General features: G+C 51.1%; 1 protein-coding gene across 2 annotated transcripts in view; it reads left to right on the top strand.

Annotated features, from left to right (window-relative positions):
* The window catches only part of LOC140426730 (A-type potassium channel modulatory protein KCNIP1-like), a 948,039-nt gene that overhangs the window by 857,868 nt on the left and 73,111 nt on the right, over positions 1 to 17,060 (top strand). The window contains exon 8 of one of the 2 annotated variants that reach the window (XM_072511851.1): positions 2,657 to 3,300. The exons of the other annotated variant lie outside the window; for it this stretch is intronic. Within the exon in view, the coding sequence (XP_072367952.1) occupies positions 2,657 to 2,704 (48 nt within the window). The 3' untranslated portion in view covers positions 2,705 to 3,300. Of the gene's footprint in view, positions 1 to 2,656; positions 3,301 to 17,060 lie in introns of those variants that run through there. 2 annotated transcript variants of the gene reach the window in all.

The following is a 17,060-nucleotide window of genomic DNA, read 5'->3' as shown; positions in this document are numbered from 1 at the left end:
AGAGGAGGGGGACAGGAGCAGAGGGGGAATAGAGCAGAGGGGGAATGGTGCAGAGGGGGTTTGGAGCAGAGGAGGGGGAATGGAGCAGAGAGGGAATGGAGCAGCGCGGCAATGGAGCAGAGGGTAATTGGAGCAGAGGGAGAATGGGGCAGAGGAGGGGGAATGGGGCAGAGGAGGGGGAATGGGGCAGAGGAGGGGGAATGGGGCAGAGCAGGGGGAATGGGGCAGAGGAGGGGGAATGGAGCAGAGGGGGAATGTAGCAGAGGCGGGGGAATGGAGCCGAGGGGGAATGCAGCCGAGGGGGAATCGAGCCGAGGGGGAATGGAGCCGAGGCGGAATGGAGCAGATGTGGATTGGAGCAGAGGGGGAATGGAGCAGAGGGGGAATGGAGCAGAGGGGGTGGAGCAGAGGGGGAATGGAGCAGAGGCGGAATGGAGCACGGGGGAAATGGAGCACGGGGGGAATGGAGCACGGGGGGAATGGAGCACAGGGGGATTGGAGCAGAGGGGGAATGGGGCAGAGGAGTGGGAATGGAGCAGAGGGGAAGTGGAGCAGAGGGGGAATGGAGCAGACGAGGGGGTATGGAGCATAGGGGGAATGGAGCAGAGGGGGAATGGAGCAGAGGGGGAGTGGAGCAGAGGAAAGGGAATGGGGCAGAGGAGGGGGAATGGGGCAGAGGAGGGGGAATGGAGCAGAGGAGGTGGAATGGAGCAGTGGGTGAATGGAGCAGAGGGGGAGTGGAGCAGAGGGGGAATGGAGCAGAGGGGGAATGGAGCAGAGTAGGAATGGAGCAGAGTAGGAATGGAGCAGAGGGGGAATGGAGCAAAGGGGGAATGGAGCAGAGGTGGAAAGCAGCAGAGGGGGAATGATGCAGAGGGGGAATGAAGCAGAGGGGGAATGAAGCAGAGGGGGGAAAGGAGCAGAGGGAGAATGGAGCAGAGATGGGGGAATGGAGCAGAGGTGAGGGAATGGAGCAGATGGGGAAAGGAGCAGAAGGGGAAATGGAGCAGAGGAGCAATGGAGCAAAGGGGGAGTGGAGGAGAGGGGGAATGGAGCAGGGGGGGACTGGAGCAGAGAAGGGTGTATGGAGCAGAGGGGGAGGGGAGCAGAGGGGGAGGGGAGCAGAGGGGGAGTGGAGCAGAGGAGGAGGGGAGCAGAGGGGGAGGGGTCCAGAGGGGGAGGGGAGCAGAGGGGGAGGGGAGCAGAGGGGGAGGTGAGCAGAGGGGAGGGGAGCAGAGGGGGAGGGGAGCAGAGGGGGAGGGGAGGGGAGGAGGGGGGCACAGGGGGAGGGGGGCAGAGGGGGAGGGGGGCAGAGGGGGAGGGGGGCAGAGGGGGAGGGGGCAGAGGGGGAGGGGGGCAGAGGGGGAGGGGGGCAGAGGGGGCGGGGGGCAGAGGGGGAGGGGGGCAGAGGGGGAGGGGGGAGGGGGCAGAGGGGAGGGGGCATAGGGGGAGGGTGGCAGAGGGGGGAGGGGGGCAGAGGGGGAGGGGTGCAGAGGGGGAGGGGGCAGAGGGGGAGGGGGCAGAGTGGAAGGGGGGCAGAGGGGGAGTGGGGCAGAGGGGGAGTGGGGCAGAGTGGGAGTGGGGCAGAGGGGGAGTGGGGCAGAGGGGGAGTGGGGCAGAGGGGGAGTGGGGCAGAGGGGGAGTGGGGCAGAGGGGGAGTGGAGCAGAGGGGGACTGGAGCAGAGGGGGAATGGAGCAAGGGGAAGTGGTGCACAGGGAGAATGGAGCACAGGTGGAATGGAGCAGAGGGGGTTAATGGAGCAGAGGGGGAATGGAGCAGAAGGGGAATGGAGCATAGGGGTAATGGTGCAGAGAGGGGGAAAGAGCAGAGGGAGACTGGAGCAGAGGAGGGGGAATGGAGCAGAGGGGGAATGGAGCAGAGGGGGAATGGAGCAGAGGGGGAATAGAGCAGAGGGGGGGGGAATGGAGCAAAGGAGGAGGGGAATGGAGCAGATGGGGGGGGAATGGAGCAAAGAGGGAGGGGAATGGAGCAAGGGGGAAAGGAGCAGAGGGGAAATGGAGCAGAGGGAACATGGAGCAGAGGAGGAATGGAGCAGAGGGGGACTGGAGCAGAGGAGGGTGTATGGAGCAGAGGGGGAATGGAGCAGAGGAGGGGGATTGGAGCAGCGGGGGAGTGGAGCAGAGGAGGAATGGAGCAGAGGGGAAATGGAAATGGATATGGAGAGGGAATGGGGGAGGAGTGAGAATGGGTGTGGGAGGTCGAGGAGGAGTGGGGGGCGGGGGAATGGGATTGAGAGGAAAGGGGGGATGGGAATGGGCTTGGGAGGTGGAGGAGGAATGGGGGCGGGAGGAATGGGATGGAGAGGGAATGGGGTGGAGTGGTGCAGGTGGGAGAATGGGGAGCAGGGGGATTGGAGGTCAAGTGGGAATGTGCGAGGGGATAAATGGGGGCAGAGGTGGTGGGGAAGGGGCATTGGGCAGGATCTCTGTTGCTATTAACAATTAGAATCGCAATGCTGGCCAAATTACCACTCCAGGTGACAAGACTGTGTTGGACTTGGTCCGTCTGCAGGTGTGTGAGCCTTAGTTCTGCACCAATCGATATTATTGGCTGGTGATGTGGCTGGTCCCTTCCTGCTATGCGTTTGTTGATGAAACATTGTTCATCTGTAACTCTGTCTCTTCCTCTGTTTAGGATGAAAATATCATGAGATCTTTGCAACTTTTTGAAAATGTGATGTAGCCGTTCGGATTGAGAAAATGGAACTCCCAGATTGAGAGATTTTATTGGGACACTTTGAACGAGAAGTTCTGCCAGGACCTCCCTTCCATTTGTGCATGCTGTCTGTCCAAGTGGTATATAACCCTGAAGAGATTCCCTCACAACTATTTTCCACAGCAAAATGCCTGTAAACTTGCACAGAACTTCCAAACGGACATTTCTTTTGAATTGGTTATGCATGCTGCATTGCCAGAGGTGTGTGAATGGCGACCCCCCATCTGGTCTGAGATCACTTCCACAGCTGATTCTTAGAATCTGACTAAAGTTCATACCAGAAGCACAAAGACAGCACTCTTCACCACACTCCGTTTCTCACTCTCCCTCACCTCATTCCATTTCTCACTCTCCCTCACCACACTCCATTTCTCACTCTCACTCACCACACTCCATTTCCCACTCTCACTCACCACACTCCATTTCTCACTCTCCCTCACCTCATTCCATTTCTCACTCTCCCTCACCACACTCCATTTCTCACTCTCCCTCACCACAGTCTATTTCCCCCTCTCCCTCATCGTACTCCATTTCCCACTCTCCCTCACCTCATTCCATTTCAATCTTCCTCACCTCATTCCATTTCTCACTCTTCCTCACATCATTCCATTCCTCACTCTCCCTCACCTCATTCCATTTTTCACTCTCCCACGCCACATTCCAAATCTCACCCTCCCACACCACACTCCATTTCTCATTCTCCCTCACCACATTCCACTTCTCACTCTCCCACACCACATTCTATTTCTCACTCTCCCACACCACACTCCATTTCTCACTCTCCCTCATCACATTCCATTTCACTCTCCCTCGCCACATTCCATTTCTCACTCTCCCTAACCACATTCCATTTCTCACGCTCCCTCACCATATTCCATTTCTCACACTCCCTAACCACATTCCATTTCTCACTCTCCCTCACCACTATCCATTTCTCACTCTCCCACACCACATTCTATTTCTCACTCTCCCACACCACACTCCATTTCTCACTCTCCCTCATCACATTCCATTTCACTCTCCCTCGCCACATTCCATTTCTCACTCTCCCTAACCACATTCCATTTCTCACGCTCCCTCACCATATTCCATTTCTCACACTCCCTAACCACATTCCATTTCTCACTCTCCCTCACCACTATCCATTTCTCACTCTCCCACACCACATTCTATTTCTCACTCTCCCACACCACACTCCATTTCTCACTCTCTCTCACCGCAATCCATTTTACTCTCCCTCACCACACTCCATTTCCCTCTCTCCCTCACCTCATTCCATTTCAATCTTCCTCACCTCATTTCATTTCTCACTCTCCCTCACCTCATTCCATTCCTCACTCTCCCTCACCTCATTCCATTTTTCACTCTCCCACGCCACATTCCAAATCTCACCCTCCCACACCACATTCCATTTCTCATTCTCCCTCACCACATTCCACTTCTCACTCTCCCTCACCACACCACATTTCTCACTCTCCCTCACCTCATTCCATTTTTCACTCTCCCACGCCACATTCCAAATCTCACTCTCCCACACCACATTCCATTTCTCTCACTCCCTCTCCACACTCCATTTCTCCCTCTCCCTCACCACACCACATTTCTCAGTCTCCCTCGCCACACTCCATTTCTCACTCTCCCTGAGCACACTCCATTTCTCCCTCTCCCTCAGCATATTCCATGTCTCACTCTCCCTCATCACATTCCATTTCACTCTCCCTCGCCACATTCCATTTCTCACTCTCCCTCACCACAGTCTATTTCCTCCTCTCCCTCATCGTACTCCATTTCCCACTCTCCCTCACCTCATTCCATTTCAATCTTCCTCACCTCATTCCATTTCTCACTCTCCCTCACCTCATTCCATTCCTCACTCTCCCTCACCCATTCCATTTTTCACTCTCCCACGCCACATTCCAAATCTCACTGTCCCACACCACATTCCATTTCTCATTCTCCCTCACCACATTCCACTTCTCACTCTCCCTCACCACACTCCATTTCTCACTCTCCCTCACCACATTCCATTTCTCATTCTCCCTCACCACATTCCAATCCCGACTCTCCCTCACCACATTCCATTTCCCACTCTCCCTCACCACATTCCATTTCCCACTCTCCCTCACCTCATTCCATTCCCGACTCTCCCTCACCACATTCCATTTCCCACTCTCACTCACCACATTCCATTTCCCACTCTCCCTCACCTCATTCCATTCCCGACTCTCCCTCACCACATTCCATTTCCCACTCTCACTCACCACATTCCATTTCCCACTCTCCCTCACCTCATTCCATTCCCGACTCTCCCTCACCACATTCCATTTCCCACTCTCACTCACCACAATCCATTTCTCACTCTCCATCACCTCATTCCGTTTTTCACTCTACCTCGCCACATTCCATTTCCCACTCTCCCTCACCATACTCCATTTGCCACACTCCCTCTCCACATTCCATTGCTCACTCTCCCTCACCTCACTCCATCTCCCACTGTCCCTCACCACATTCTATTTCTCACTCTCCCTCAACACATTCTATTCCTCACTTTCCCTCAACACACTCCATTTCTCACTCTCCCATGCCAGATTGCATTTCACTGTCCCTCACCGCACTCCATTTCTCACTCTCCCTCACCACACTCCATTTCTCCCTCTCCCTCACCACACTCCATTTCTCACTCTCCCATGCCAGATTGCATTTCACTGTCCCTCACCGCACTCCATTTCTCACTCTCCTTCACCACACTCCATTTCTCACTCTCCCTCACCACACTCCATTTCTCCCTCTCCCTCACCACACTCCATTTCCCACTCAACCTCAATGCACTCCGTTTCTTACTCTGGTACACCACACTCCATTTCTCACTCTCCTTCACCACACTCCATTTCTCACTCTTCCTCACCACACTCCATTTCTCCCTCTCACTCACCACACTCCATTTCCCACTCAACCTCAATGCACTCCGTTTCTTACTCTGGTTCACCACACTCCATTTCTCACTCTCCTTCACCACACTCCATTTCTCACTCTTCCTCACCACACTCCATTTCTCACTTTTCATCACCACACTCTATTTCTCACTCTCCCTCACCACATTCCATTTCACACTCCCCCTCACCACATTCCATTTCTCACTCTCCCTCACTACATTCCATTTCACTCCCCCTCACCACTATCCATTTCTCGCTCTCCCACACCACATTCCATTTCTCACTCACCCACACCACACTCCATTTCTCACACTCTCTCACCACAAGCCATTTTACTCTCACTCACCTCACCCCATTCCTCACTCGCCCTCACTTCATGCCATTTCTCGCTCACTCTCACCACACTCCATTTCTCCCTCTCCCTCACCACATTCCATTGCTCACTCTCACTCACCACACTCCATTTCTCACTCTCTCTCACCATATTCCATTTCTCACTCTCCCTAACCACATTCCATTTCTCACTCTCCCTCATCATATTCCATTTCTCACTCTCCCTAACCACATTCCATTTCTCACTCTCCCTCACCATATTCCATTTCTCACTCTCCCTAACCACATTCAATTTCTCACTCTCCCTCACCACATCCATTTCTCCCTCTCCCTCACAACATTCCATTCCTCACTCTCCCTCACCACATTCCATTTCTCAGTCTCCGTCGCCTCACTCCATTTCTCACTCTCCCTAAGCACACTCCATTTCTCCCTCTCCCTCAGCATATTCCATTTCTCACTCTCCCTCATCACATTCCATTTCAATCTCCCTCGCCACATTCCATTTCTCACTCTCCCTCACCACACTCCATTTCTCACTCTCCCTCACCATATTCCATTTCTCACTCTCCCTCACCACTATCCATTTCTCACTCTCCCACACCACATTCTATATCTCACTCTCCCACACCACACTCAATTTCTCACTCTCTCTCACCGCAATCCATTTTACTCTCCCTCACCACACTCAATTTATCACTCCCCCTCACCTCACTCCATTTCTCACTCCTCCTCACCTCACTCCATTTCTCACTCTCCCACACCACACATCTTTTCACTCTCCCTCACCTCATTCCATTTCTCCCTCTCCCTCACCACACTCCATTTCCCACTCAACCTCAACACACTCCATTTCTCACTCTGGTTCACCACACTCCATTTCTCACTCTTCCTCACCACACTCCATTTCGTACTCTGCCTCACCAGAATCCATTTCCCACTCACCCTCACCTCATTCCATTTCAATCTTCCTCACCTCATTCCATTTCTCACTCTCCCTGAGCACACTCCGTTTCTCCCTCTCCCTCAGCATATTCCATTTCTCACTCTCCCTCATCACATTCCATTTCACTCTCCCTCGCTACATTCCATTTCTCACTCTCCCTCACCACACTCCATTTCTCCCCCTCCCACACCACACTCCATTTCTCACTCTCCCTCACCACACTCCATTTCTCCCTCTCCCTCACCACACTCCATTTCCCACTCAACCTCAATGCACTCCGTTTTTTAGTCTGGTACACCACACTCCATTTCTCACTCTCCTTCACCACACTCCATTTCACACTCTCCCTCACCACATTCCATTTCACTCCCCCTCACCACATTCCATTTCTCACTCTCCCTCACCACATTCTATTTCCCTCCCCCTCACCACATTAAATTTCTCACTCTCCCTCACTACATTCCATTTCACTCCCCCTCACCACATTCCATTTCTCACTCTCCCTCACCACATTCCATTTCACTCCCCCTCACCACTATCCATTTCTCACTCTCCCACACCACATTCCATTTCTCACACTCCCTCACCACTATCCATTTCTCACTCTCCCACACCACATTCTATTTCTCACTCTCCCACACCTCACCCCATTCCTCACTCGCCCTCACTTCATTCCATTTCTCGCTCACTCTCACCACACTCCATTTCTCCCTCTCCCTCACCACATTCCATGCCTCACTCTCACTCACCACACTCCATTTCTCACTCTCTCTCACCATATTCCATTTCTCACTCTCCCTAACAACATTCCATTTCTCACTCTCCCTCACCATATTCCATTTCTCACTCTCCCCAATCACATTCCATTTCTCACTCTCCCTCACCACATCCATTTCTCACTCTCCCTCACAACATTCCATTCCTCACTCTCCCTCACCACATTCCATTTATCAGTCTCCCTCGCCTCACTCCATTTCTCAGTCTCCCTGAGCACACTCCATTACTCCCTCTCCCTCAGCATATTTCATTTCTCACTCTCCCTCACCACACTCCATTTCTCACTCTCCCTCACCATATTCCATTTCTCACTCTCCCTCACCACTATCCATTTCTCACTCTCCCACACCACATTCTATTTCTCACTCTCCCACACCACACTCAATTTCTCACGCTCTCTCACCGCAATCCATGTTACTCTCCCTCACCACACTCCATTTCTCACTCCCCCTCACCTCACTCCATTTCTCACTCTTCCTCACCACACTCCTTTTCTCACTCTCCCACACCACACATCTTTTCACTCTCCCTCACCTCATTCCATTTCTCACTCTCCCACACCAGACTCAATTTCTCACTCTCTCTCACCGCAATCCATTTTACTCTCCCTCACCACACTCCATTTCTCACTCTCCCTCACCACACTCCATTTCTCACTCTCCCTCACCACACTCCATTTCCCACTCAACCTCAACACACTCCATTTCTCACTCTTCTTCACCACACTCCATTTCTCATTCTTCCTCACCACACTCCATTTCGTACTCTGCCTCACCAGACTCCATTTCCCACTCACCCATTCCATTTCAATCTTCCTCACCTCATTCCATTTCTCACTCACCCTGAGCACACTCCATTTCTCCCTCTCCCTCAGCATATTCCATTTCTCACTCTCCCTCATCACACTCCATTTCACTCTCCCTCGCCACATTCCATTTCTCACTCTCCCTCACCACACTCCATTTCCCACTCTCCCTCACCTCATTCCATTTCAATCTTCCTCACCTCATTCCATTTCTCACTCTCCCTCACCTCATTCCATTTCTCACTCTCCCTCACTTCATTCCATTTCTCACTCTCCCACACCACATTCTATTTCTCACTCTCCCTCACCACACTCCATTTCTCACTCTCCCTCACCACACTCCATTTCTCACTCTCCCTCACCATATTCCATTTCTCACACTCCCTAACCACATTCCATTTCTCACTCTCCCTCACCACTATCCATTTCTCACTCTCCCACACCACATTCTATTTCTCACTCTCCCACACCACACTCCATTTCTCACTCTCTCTCACCGCAATCCATTTTACTCTCCCTCACCACACTCGATTTCTCACTCTCCCTCACTTCATTCCATTACATGCTCACTCTCACCACACTCCATTTCTCACTCTCCCTCACCACAGTCTATTTCCCCCTCTCCCTCAGCGTACTCCATTTCTCACTCTCCCTCACCACACTCCATTTCCCACTCTCCCTCACCTCATTCCATTTCAATCTTCCTCACCTCATTCCATTTCTCACTCTCCCTCACCTCATTCCATTTCTCACTCTCCCTCACTTCATTCCATTTCTCACTCTCCCACACCACATTCTATTTCTCACTCTCCCTCACCACACTCCATTTCTCACTCTCCCTCACCACACTCCATTTCTCACTCTCCCTCACCATATTCCATTTCTCACACTCCCTAACCACACTCCATTTCCCACTCTCCCTCACCTCATTCCATTTCAATCTTCCTCACCTCATTCCATTTCTCACTCTCCCTCACCTCATTCCATTTCTCACTCTCCCTCACTTCATTCCATTTCTCACTCTCCCACACCACATTCTATTTCTCACTCTCCCTCACCACACTCCATTTCTCACTCTCCCTCACCACACTCCATTTCTCACTCTCCCTCACCATATTCCATTTCTCACACTCCCTAACCACATTCCATTTCTCACTCTCCCTCACCACACTCCATTTCTCACTCTCTCTCACCGCAATCCATTTTACTCTCCCTCACCACACTCGATTTCTCACTCTCCCTCACTTCATTCCATTACATGCTCACTCTCACCACACTCCATTTCTCACTCTCCCTCACCACAGTCTATTTCCCCCTCTCCCTCAGCGTACTCCATTTCTCACTCTCCCTCACCACACTCCATTTCCCACTCTCCCTCACCTCATTCCATTTCAATCTTCCTCACCTCATTCCATTTCTCACTCTCCCTCACCTCATTCCATTTCTCACTCTCCCTCACTTCATTCCATTTCTCACTCTCCCACACCACATTCTATTTCTCACTCTCCCACACCACACTCCATTTCTCACTCTCTCTCACCGCAATCCATTTTACTCTCCCTCACCACACTCCATTTCTCACTCTCCCTCACCACAGTCTATTTCCCCCTCTCCCTCATCGTACTCCATTTCTCACTCTCCCTCACCACACTCCATTTCCCTCTCTCCCTCACCTCATTCCATTTCAATCTTCCTCACCTCATTTCATTTCTCACTCTCCCTCACCTCATTCCATTTCTCACTCTCCCTCACCTCATTCCATTTTTCACTCACCCACGCCACATTCCAAATCTCACCCTCCCACACCACATTCCATTTCTTATTCTCCCTCACCACATTCCACTTCTCACTGTCCCTCAGCACACTCCATTTCTCACTCTCCCTCACCTCATTCCATTTCTCACTCTCCCTCACCTCATTCCATTCCTCACTCTCCCTCACCTCATTCCAAATCTCACTCTCCCACACCACATTCCATTTCTCTCACTCCCTCTCCACACTCCATTCCTCACTCTCCCTCACCACACCACATTTCTCAGTCTCCCTCGCCACACTCCATTTCTCACTCTCCCTGAGCACACTCCATTTCTCCCTCTCCCTCAGCATATTCCATGTCTCACTCTCCCTCATCACATCCCATTTCACTCTCCCTCGCCACATTCCATTTCTCACTCTCCCTCACCACACTCCATTTCTCACTCTCCCTCACCACACTCCATTTCTCACTCTCCCTCACCATATTCCATTTCTCACACTCCCTAACCACATTCCATTTCTCACTCTCCCTCACCACTATCCATTTCTCACTCTCCCACACCACATTCTATTTCTCACTCTCCCACACCACACTCCATTTCTCACTCTCTCTCACCGCAATCCATTTTACTCTCCCTCACCACACTCGATTTCTCACTCTCCCTCACTTCATTCCATTACATGCTCACTCTCACCACACTCCATTTCTCACTCTCCCTCACCACAGTCTATTTCCCCCTCTCCCTCAGCGTACTCCATTTCTCACTCTCCCTCACCACACTCCATTTCCCACTCTCCCTCACCTCATTCCATTTCAATCTTCCTCACCTCATTCCATTTCTCACTCTCCCTCACCTCATTCCATTTCTCACTCTCCCTCACTTCATTCCATTTCTCACTCTCCCACACCACATTCTATTTCTCACTCTCCCACACCACACTCCATTTCTCACTCTCTCTCACCGCAATCCATTTTACTCTCCCTCACCACACTCCATTTCTCACTCTCCCTCACCAGTCTATTTCCCCCTCTCCCTCATCGTACTCCATTTCTCACTCTCCCTCACCACACTCCATTTCCCTCTCTCCCTCACCTCATTCCATTTCAATCTTCCTCACCTCATTTCATTTCTCACTCTCCCTCACCTCATTCCATTTCTCACTCTCCCTCACCTCATTCCATTTTTCACTCACCCACGCCACATTCCAAATCTCACCCTCCCACACCACATTCCATTTCTTATTCTTCCTCACCACATTCCACTTCTCACTGTCCCTCAGCACACTCCATTTCTCACTCTCCCTCACCTCATTCCATTTCTCACTCTCCCTCACCTCATTCCATTCCTCACTCTCCCTCACCTCATTCCAAATCTCACTCTCCCACACCACATTCCATTTCTCTCACTCCCTCTCCACACTCCATTCCTCACTCTCCCTCACCACACCACATTTCTCAGTCTCCCTCGCCACACTCCATTTCTCCCTCTCCCTCAGCATATTCCATGTCTCACTCTCCCTCATCACATTCCATTTCACTCTCCCTCGCCACATTCCATTTCTCACTCTCCCTCACCACACTCCATTTCTCACTCTCCCTCACCATATTCCATTTCTCACACTCCCTCACCACTATCCATTTCTCACTCTCCCACACCACATTCTATTTCTCACTCTCCCACACCACACTCCATTTCTCACTCTCTCTCACCGCAATCCATTTTACTCTCCCTCACCACACTCGATTTCTCACTCTCCCTCACTTCATTCCATTACATGCTCACTCTCACCACACTCCATTTCTCACTCTCCCTCACCACAGTCTATTTCCCCCTCTCCCTCAGCGTACTCCATTTCTCACTCTCCCTCACCACACTCCATTTCCCACTCTCCCTCACCTCATTCCATTTCAATCTTCCTCACCTCATTCCATTTCTCACTCTCCCTCACCTCATTCCATTTCTCACTCTCCCTCACTTCATTCCATTTCTCACTCTCCCACACCACATTCTATTTCTCACTCTCCCACACCACACTCCATTTCTCACTCTCTCTCACCGCAATCCATTTTACTCTCCCTCACCACACTCCATTTCTCACTCTCCCTCACCAGTCGATTTCCCCCTCTCCCTCATCGTACTCCATTTCTCACTCTCCCTCACCACACTCCATTTCCCTCTCTCCCTCACCTCATTCCATTTCAATCTTCCTCACCTCATTTCATTTCTCACTCTACCTCACCTCATTCCATTTCTCACTCTCCCTCACCTCATTCCATTTTTCACTCACCCACGCCACATTCCAAATCTCACCCTCCCACACCACATTCCATTTCTTATTCTTCCTCACCACATTCCACTTCTCACTGTCCCTCAGCACACTCCATTTCTCACTCTCCCTCACCTCATTCCATTTCTCACTCTCCCTCACCTCATTCCATTCCTCACTCTCCCTCACCTCATTCCAAATCTCACTCTCCCACACCACATTCCATTTCTCTCACTCCCTCTCCACACTCCATTCCTCACTCTCCCTCACCACACCACATTTCTCAGTCTCCCTCGCCACACTCCATTTCTCACTCTCCCTGAGCACACTCCATTTCTCCCTCTCCCTCAGCATATTCCATGTCTCACTCTCCCTCATCACATTCCATTTCACTCTCCCTCGCCACATTCCATTTCTCACTCTCCCTCACCACACTCCATTTCTCACTCTCCCTCACCATATTCCATTTCTCACACTCCCTAACCACATTCCATTTCTCACTCTCCCTCACCACACTCCATTTGCCACACTCCCTCTCCACATTCCATTGCTCACTCTCCCTCACCTCACTCCATCTCCCACTGTCCCTCACCACATTCCATTCTCTCACTCCCTCTCCACACTCCATTCCTCACTCTCCCTCACCACACCACATTTCTCAGTCTCCCTCGCCACACTCCATTTCTCACTCTCCCTGAGCACACTCCATTTCTCCCTCTCCCTCTGCATATTCCATTTCTCACTCTCCCACACCACATTCTATTTCTCACTCTCCCACACCACACTCCATTTCACACTCTCTCTCACCGCAATCCATTTTACTCTCCCTCACCACACTCCATTTCTCACTCTCCCTCACCACAGTCTATTTCCTCCTCTCCCTCATCGTACTCCATTTCCCACTCTCCCTCACCTCATTCCATTTCAATCTTCCTCACCTCATTCCATTTCTCACTCTCCCTCACCTCATTCCATTCCTCACTCTCCCTCACCCATTCCATTTTTCACTCTCCCACGCCACATTCCAAATCTCACTGTCCCACACCACATTCCATTTCTCATTCTCCCTCACCACATTCCACTTCTCACTCTCCCTCACCACACTCCATTTCTCACTCTCCCTCACCACATTCCATTTCTCATTCTCCCTCACCACATTCCAATCCCGACTCTCCCTCACCACATTCCATTTCCCACTCTCACTCACCACATTCCATTTCCCACTCTCCCTCACCTCATTCCATTCCCGACTCTCCCTCACCACATTCCATTTCCCACTCTCACTCACCACATTCCATTTCCCACTCTCCCTCACCTCATTCCATTCCCGACTCTCCCCCACCACATTCCATTTCCCACTCTCACTCACCACATTCCATTTCCCACTCTCCCTCACCTCATTCCATTCCCGACTCTCCCTCACCACATTCCATTTCCCACTCTCACTCACCACATTCCATTTCCCACACTCCCTCACCACATTCCATTCCCGACTCTCCCTCACCACAATCCATTTCTCACTCTCCATCACCTCATTCCGTTTTTCACTCTACCTCGCCACATTCCATTTCCCACTCTCCCTCACCATACTCCATTTGCCACACTCCCTCTCCACATTCCATTGCTCACTCTCCCTCACCTCACTCCATCTCCCACTGTCCCTCACCACATTCTATTTCTCACTCTCCCTCAACACATTCTATTCCTCACTTTCCCTCACCACACTCCATTTCTCACTCTCCCATGCCAGATTGCATTTCACTGTCCCTCACCGCACTCCATTTCTCATTCTCCCTCACCACACTCCATTTCTCCCTCTCCCTCACCACACTCCATTTCTCCCTCTCCCTCACCACACTCCATTTCTCACTCTCCCATGCCAGATTGCATTTCACTGTCCCTCACCGCACTCCATTTCTCACTCTCCTTCACCACACTCCATTTCTCACTCTCCCTCACCACACTCCATTTCTCCCTCTCCCTCACCACACTCCATTTCCCACTCAACCTCAATGCACTCTGTTTCTTACTCTGGTTCACCACACTCCATTTCTCACTCTCCTTCACCACACTCCATTTCTCACTCTTCCTCACCACACTCCATTTCTCACTCTTCCTCACCACACTCCATTTCTCACTCTCCCTCACCACATTCCATTTCTCCCTCTCCCACACCACACTCCATTTCTCACTCTCACTTAGCATATTCCATTTCACACTCTCCTTCACCACATTCCATTTCTCACTCTCCCTCACCACATTCCATTTCACTCCCCCTCACCACATTCCATTTCTCACTCTCCCTCACTACATTCCATTTCACTCCCCCTCACCACTATCCATTTCTCACTCTCCCACACCACATTCCATTTCTCACTCACCCACACCACACTCCATTTCTCACACTCTCTCACCACAAGCCATTTTACTCTCACTCACCTCACCCCATTCCTCACTCGCCCTCACTTCATGCCATTTCTCGCTCACTCTCACCACACTCCATTTCTCCCTCTCCCTCACCACATTCCATTGCTCACTCTCACTCACCACACTCCATTTCTCACTCTCTCTCACCATATTCCATTTCTCACTCTCCCTAACCACATTCCATTTCTCACTCTCCCTCACCATATTCCATTTCTCACTCTCCCTAACCACATTCAATTTCTCACTCTCCCTCACCACATCCATTTCTCACTCTCCCTCACAACATTCCATTCCTCACTCTCCCTCACCACATTCCATTTCTCAGTCTCCGTCGCCTCACTCCATTTCTCACTCTCCCTAAGCACACTCCATTTCTCCCTCTCCTTCAGCATATTCCATTTCTCACTCTCCCTCATCACATTCCATTTCAATCTCCCTCGCCACATTCCATTTCTCACTCTCCCTCACCACACTCCATTTCTCACTCTCCCTCACCATATTCCATTTCTCACTCTCCCTCACCACTATCCATTTCTCACTCTCCCACACCACATTCTATATCTCACTCTCCCAAACCACACTCAATTTCTCACTCTCTCTCACCACAATCCATTTTACTCTCCCTCACCACACTCAATTTCTCACTCCCCCTCACCTCACTCCATTTCTCACTCCCCCTCACCTCACTCCATTTCTCACTCTCCCACACCACACATCTTTTCACTCTCCCTCACCTCATTCCATTTCTCCCTCTCCCTCACCACACTCCATTTCCCACTCAACCTCAACACACTCCATTTCTCACTCTGGTTCACCACACTCCATTTCTCACTCTTCCTCACCACACTCCATTTCGTACTCTGCCTCACCAGAATACATTTCCCACTCACCCTCACCTCATTCCATTTCAATCTTCCTCACCTCATTCCATTTCTCACTCTCCCTCATCACATTCCATTTCACTCTCCCTCGCTACATTCCATTTCTCACTCTCCCTCACCACACTCCATTTCTCCCCCTCCCACACCACACTCCATTTCTCACTCTCCCTCACCACACTCCATTTCTCCCTCTCCCTCACCACACTCCATTTCCCACTCAACCTCAATGCACTCCGTTTTTTAGTCTGGTACACCACACTCCATTTCTCACTCTCCTTCACCACACTCCATTTCACACTCTCCCTCACCACATTCCATTTCACTCCCCCTCACCACATTCCATTTCTCACTCTCCCTCACCACATTCTATTTCACTCCCCCTCACCACATTAAATTTCTCACTCTCCCTCACTACATTCCATTTCACTCCCCCTCACCACATTCCATTTCTCACTCTCCCTCACCACATTCCATTTCACTCCCCCTCACCACTATCCATTTCTCACTCTCCCACACCACATTCCATTTCTCACTCTCCCTCACCACTATCCATTTCTCACTCTCCCACACCACATTCTATTTCTCACTCTCCCACACCTCACCCCATTCCTCACTCGCCCTCACTTCATTCCATTTCTCGCTCACTCTCACCACACTCCATTTCTCCCTCTCCCTCACCACATTCCATGCCTCACTCTCACTCACCACACTCCATTTCTCACTCTCTCTCACCATATTCCATTTCTCACTCTCCCTAACAACATTCCATTTCTCACTCTCCCTCACCATATTCCATTTCTCACTCTCCCTAACCACATTCCATTTCTCACTCTCCCTCACCACATCCATTTCTCACTCTCCCTCACAACATTCCATTCCTCACTCTCCCTCACCACATTCCATTTCTCAGTCTCCGTCGCCTCACTCCATTTCTCACTCTCCCTAAGCACACTCCATTTCTCCCTCTCCTTCAGCATATTCCATTTCTCACTCTCCCTCATCACATTCCATTTCAATCTCCCTCGCCACATTCCATTTCTCACTCTCCCTCACCACACTCCATTTCTCACTCTCCCTCACCATATTCCATTTCTCACTCTCCCTCACCACTATCCATTTCTCACTCTCCCACACCACATTCTATATCTCACTCTCCCAAACCACACTCAATTTCTCACTCTCTCTCACCGCAATCCAT

This window comes from Scyliorhinus torazame, chromosome 7, assembly GCF_047496885.1.
Source record: "Scyliorhinus torazame isolate Kashiwa2021f chromosome 7, sScyTor2.1, whole genome shotgun sequence".
NCBI classification, from domain to species: Eukaryota; Metazoa; Chordata; class Chondrichthyes; order Carcharhiniformes; family Scyliorhinidae; genus Scyliorhinus; species Scyliorhinus torazame.
Note: the sequence above shows the minus strand (reverse complement) of the source record. Positions and strands in the feature narration are given on the sequence as shown.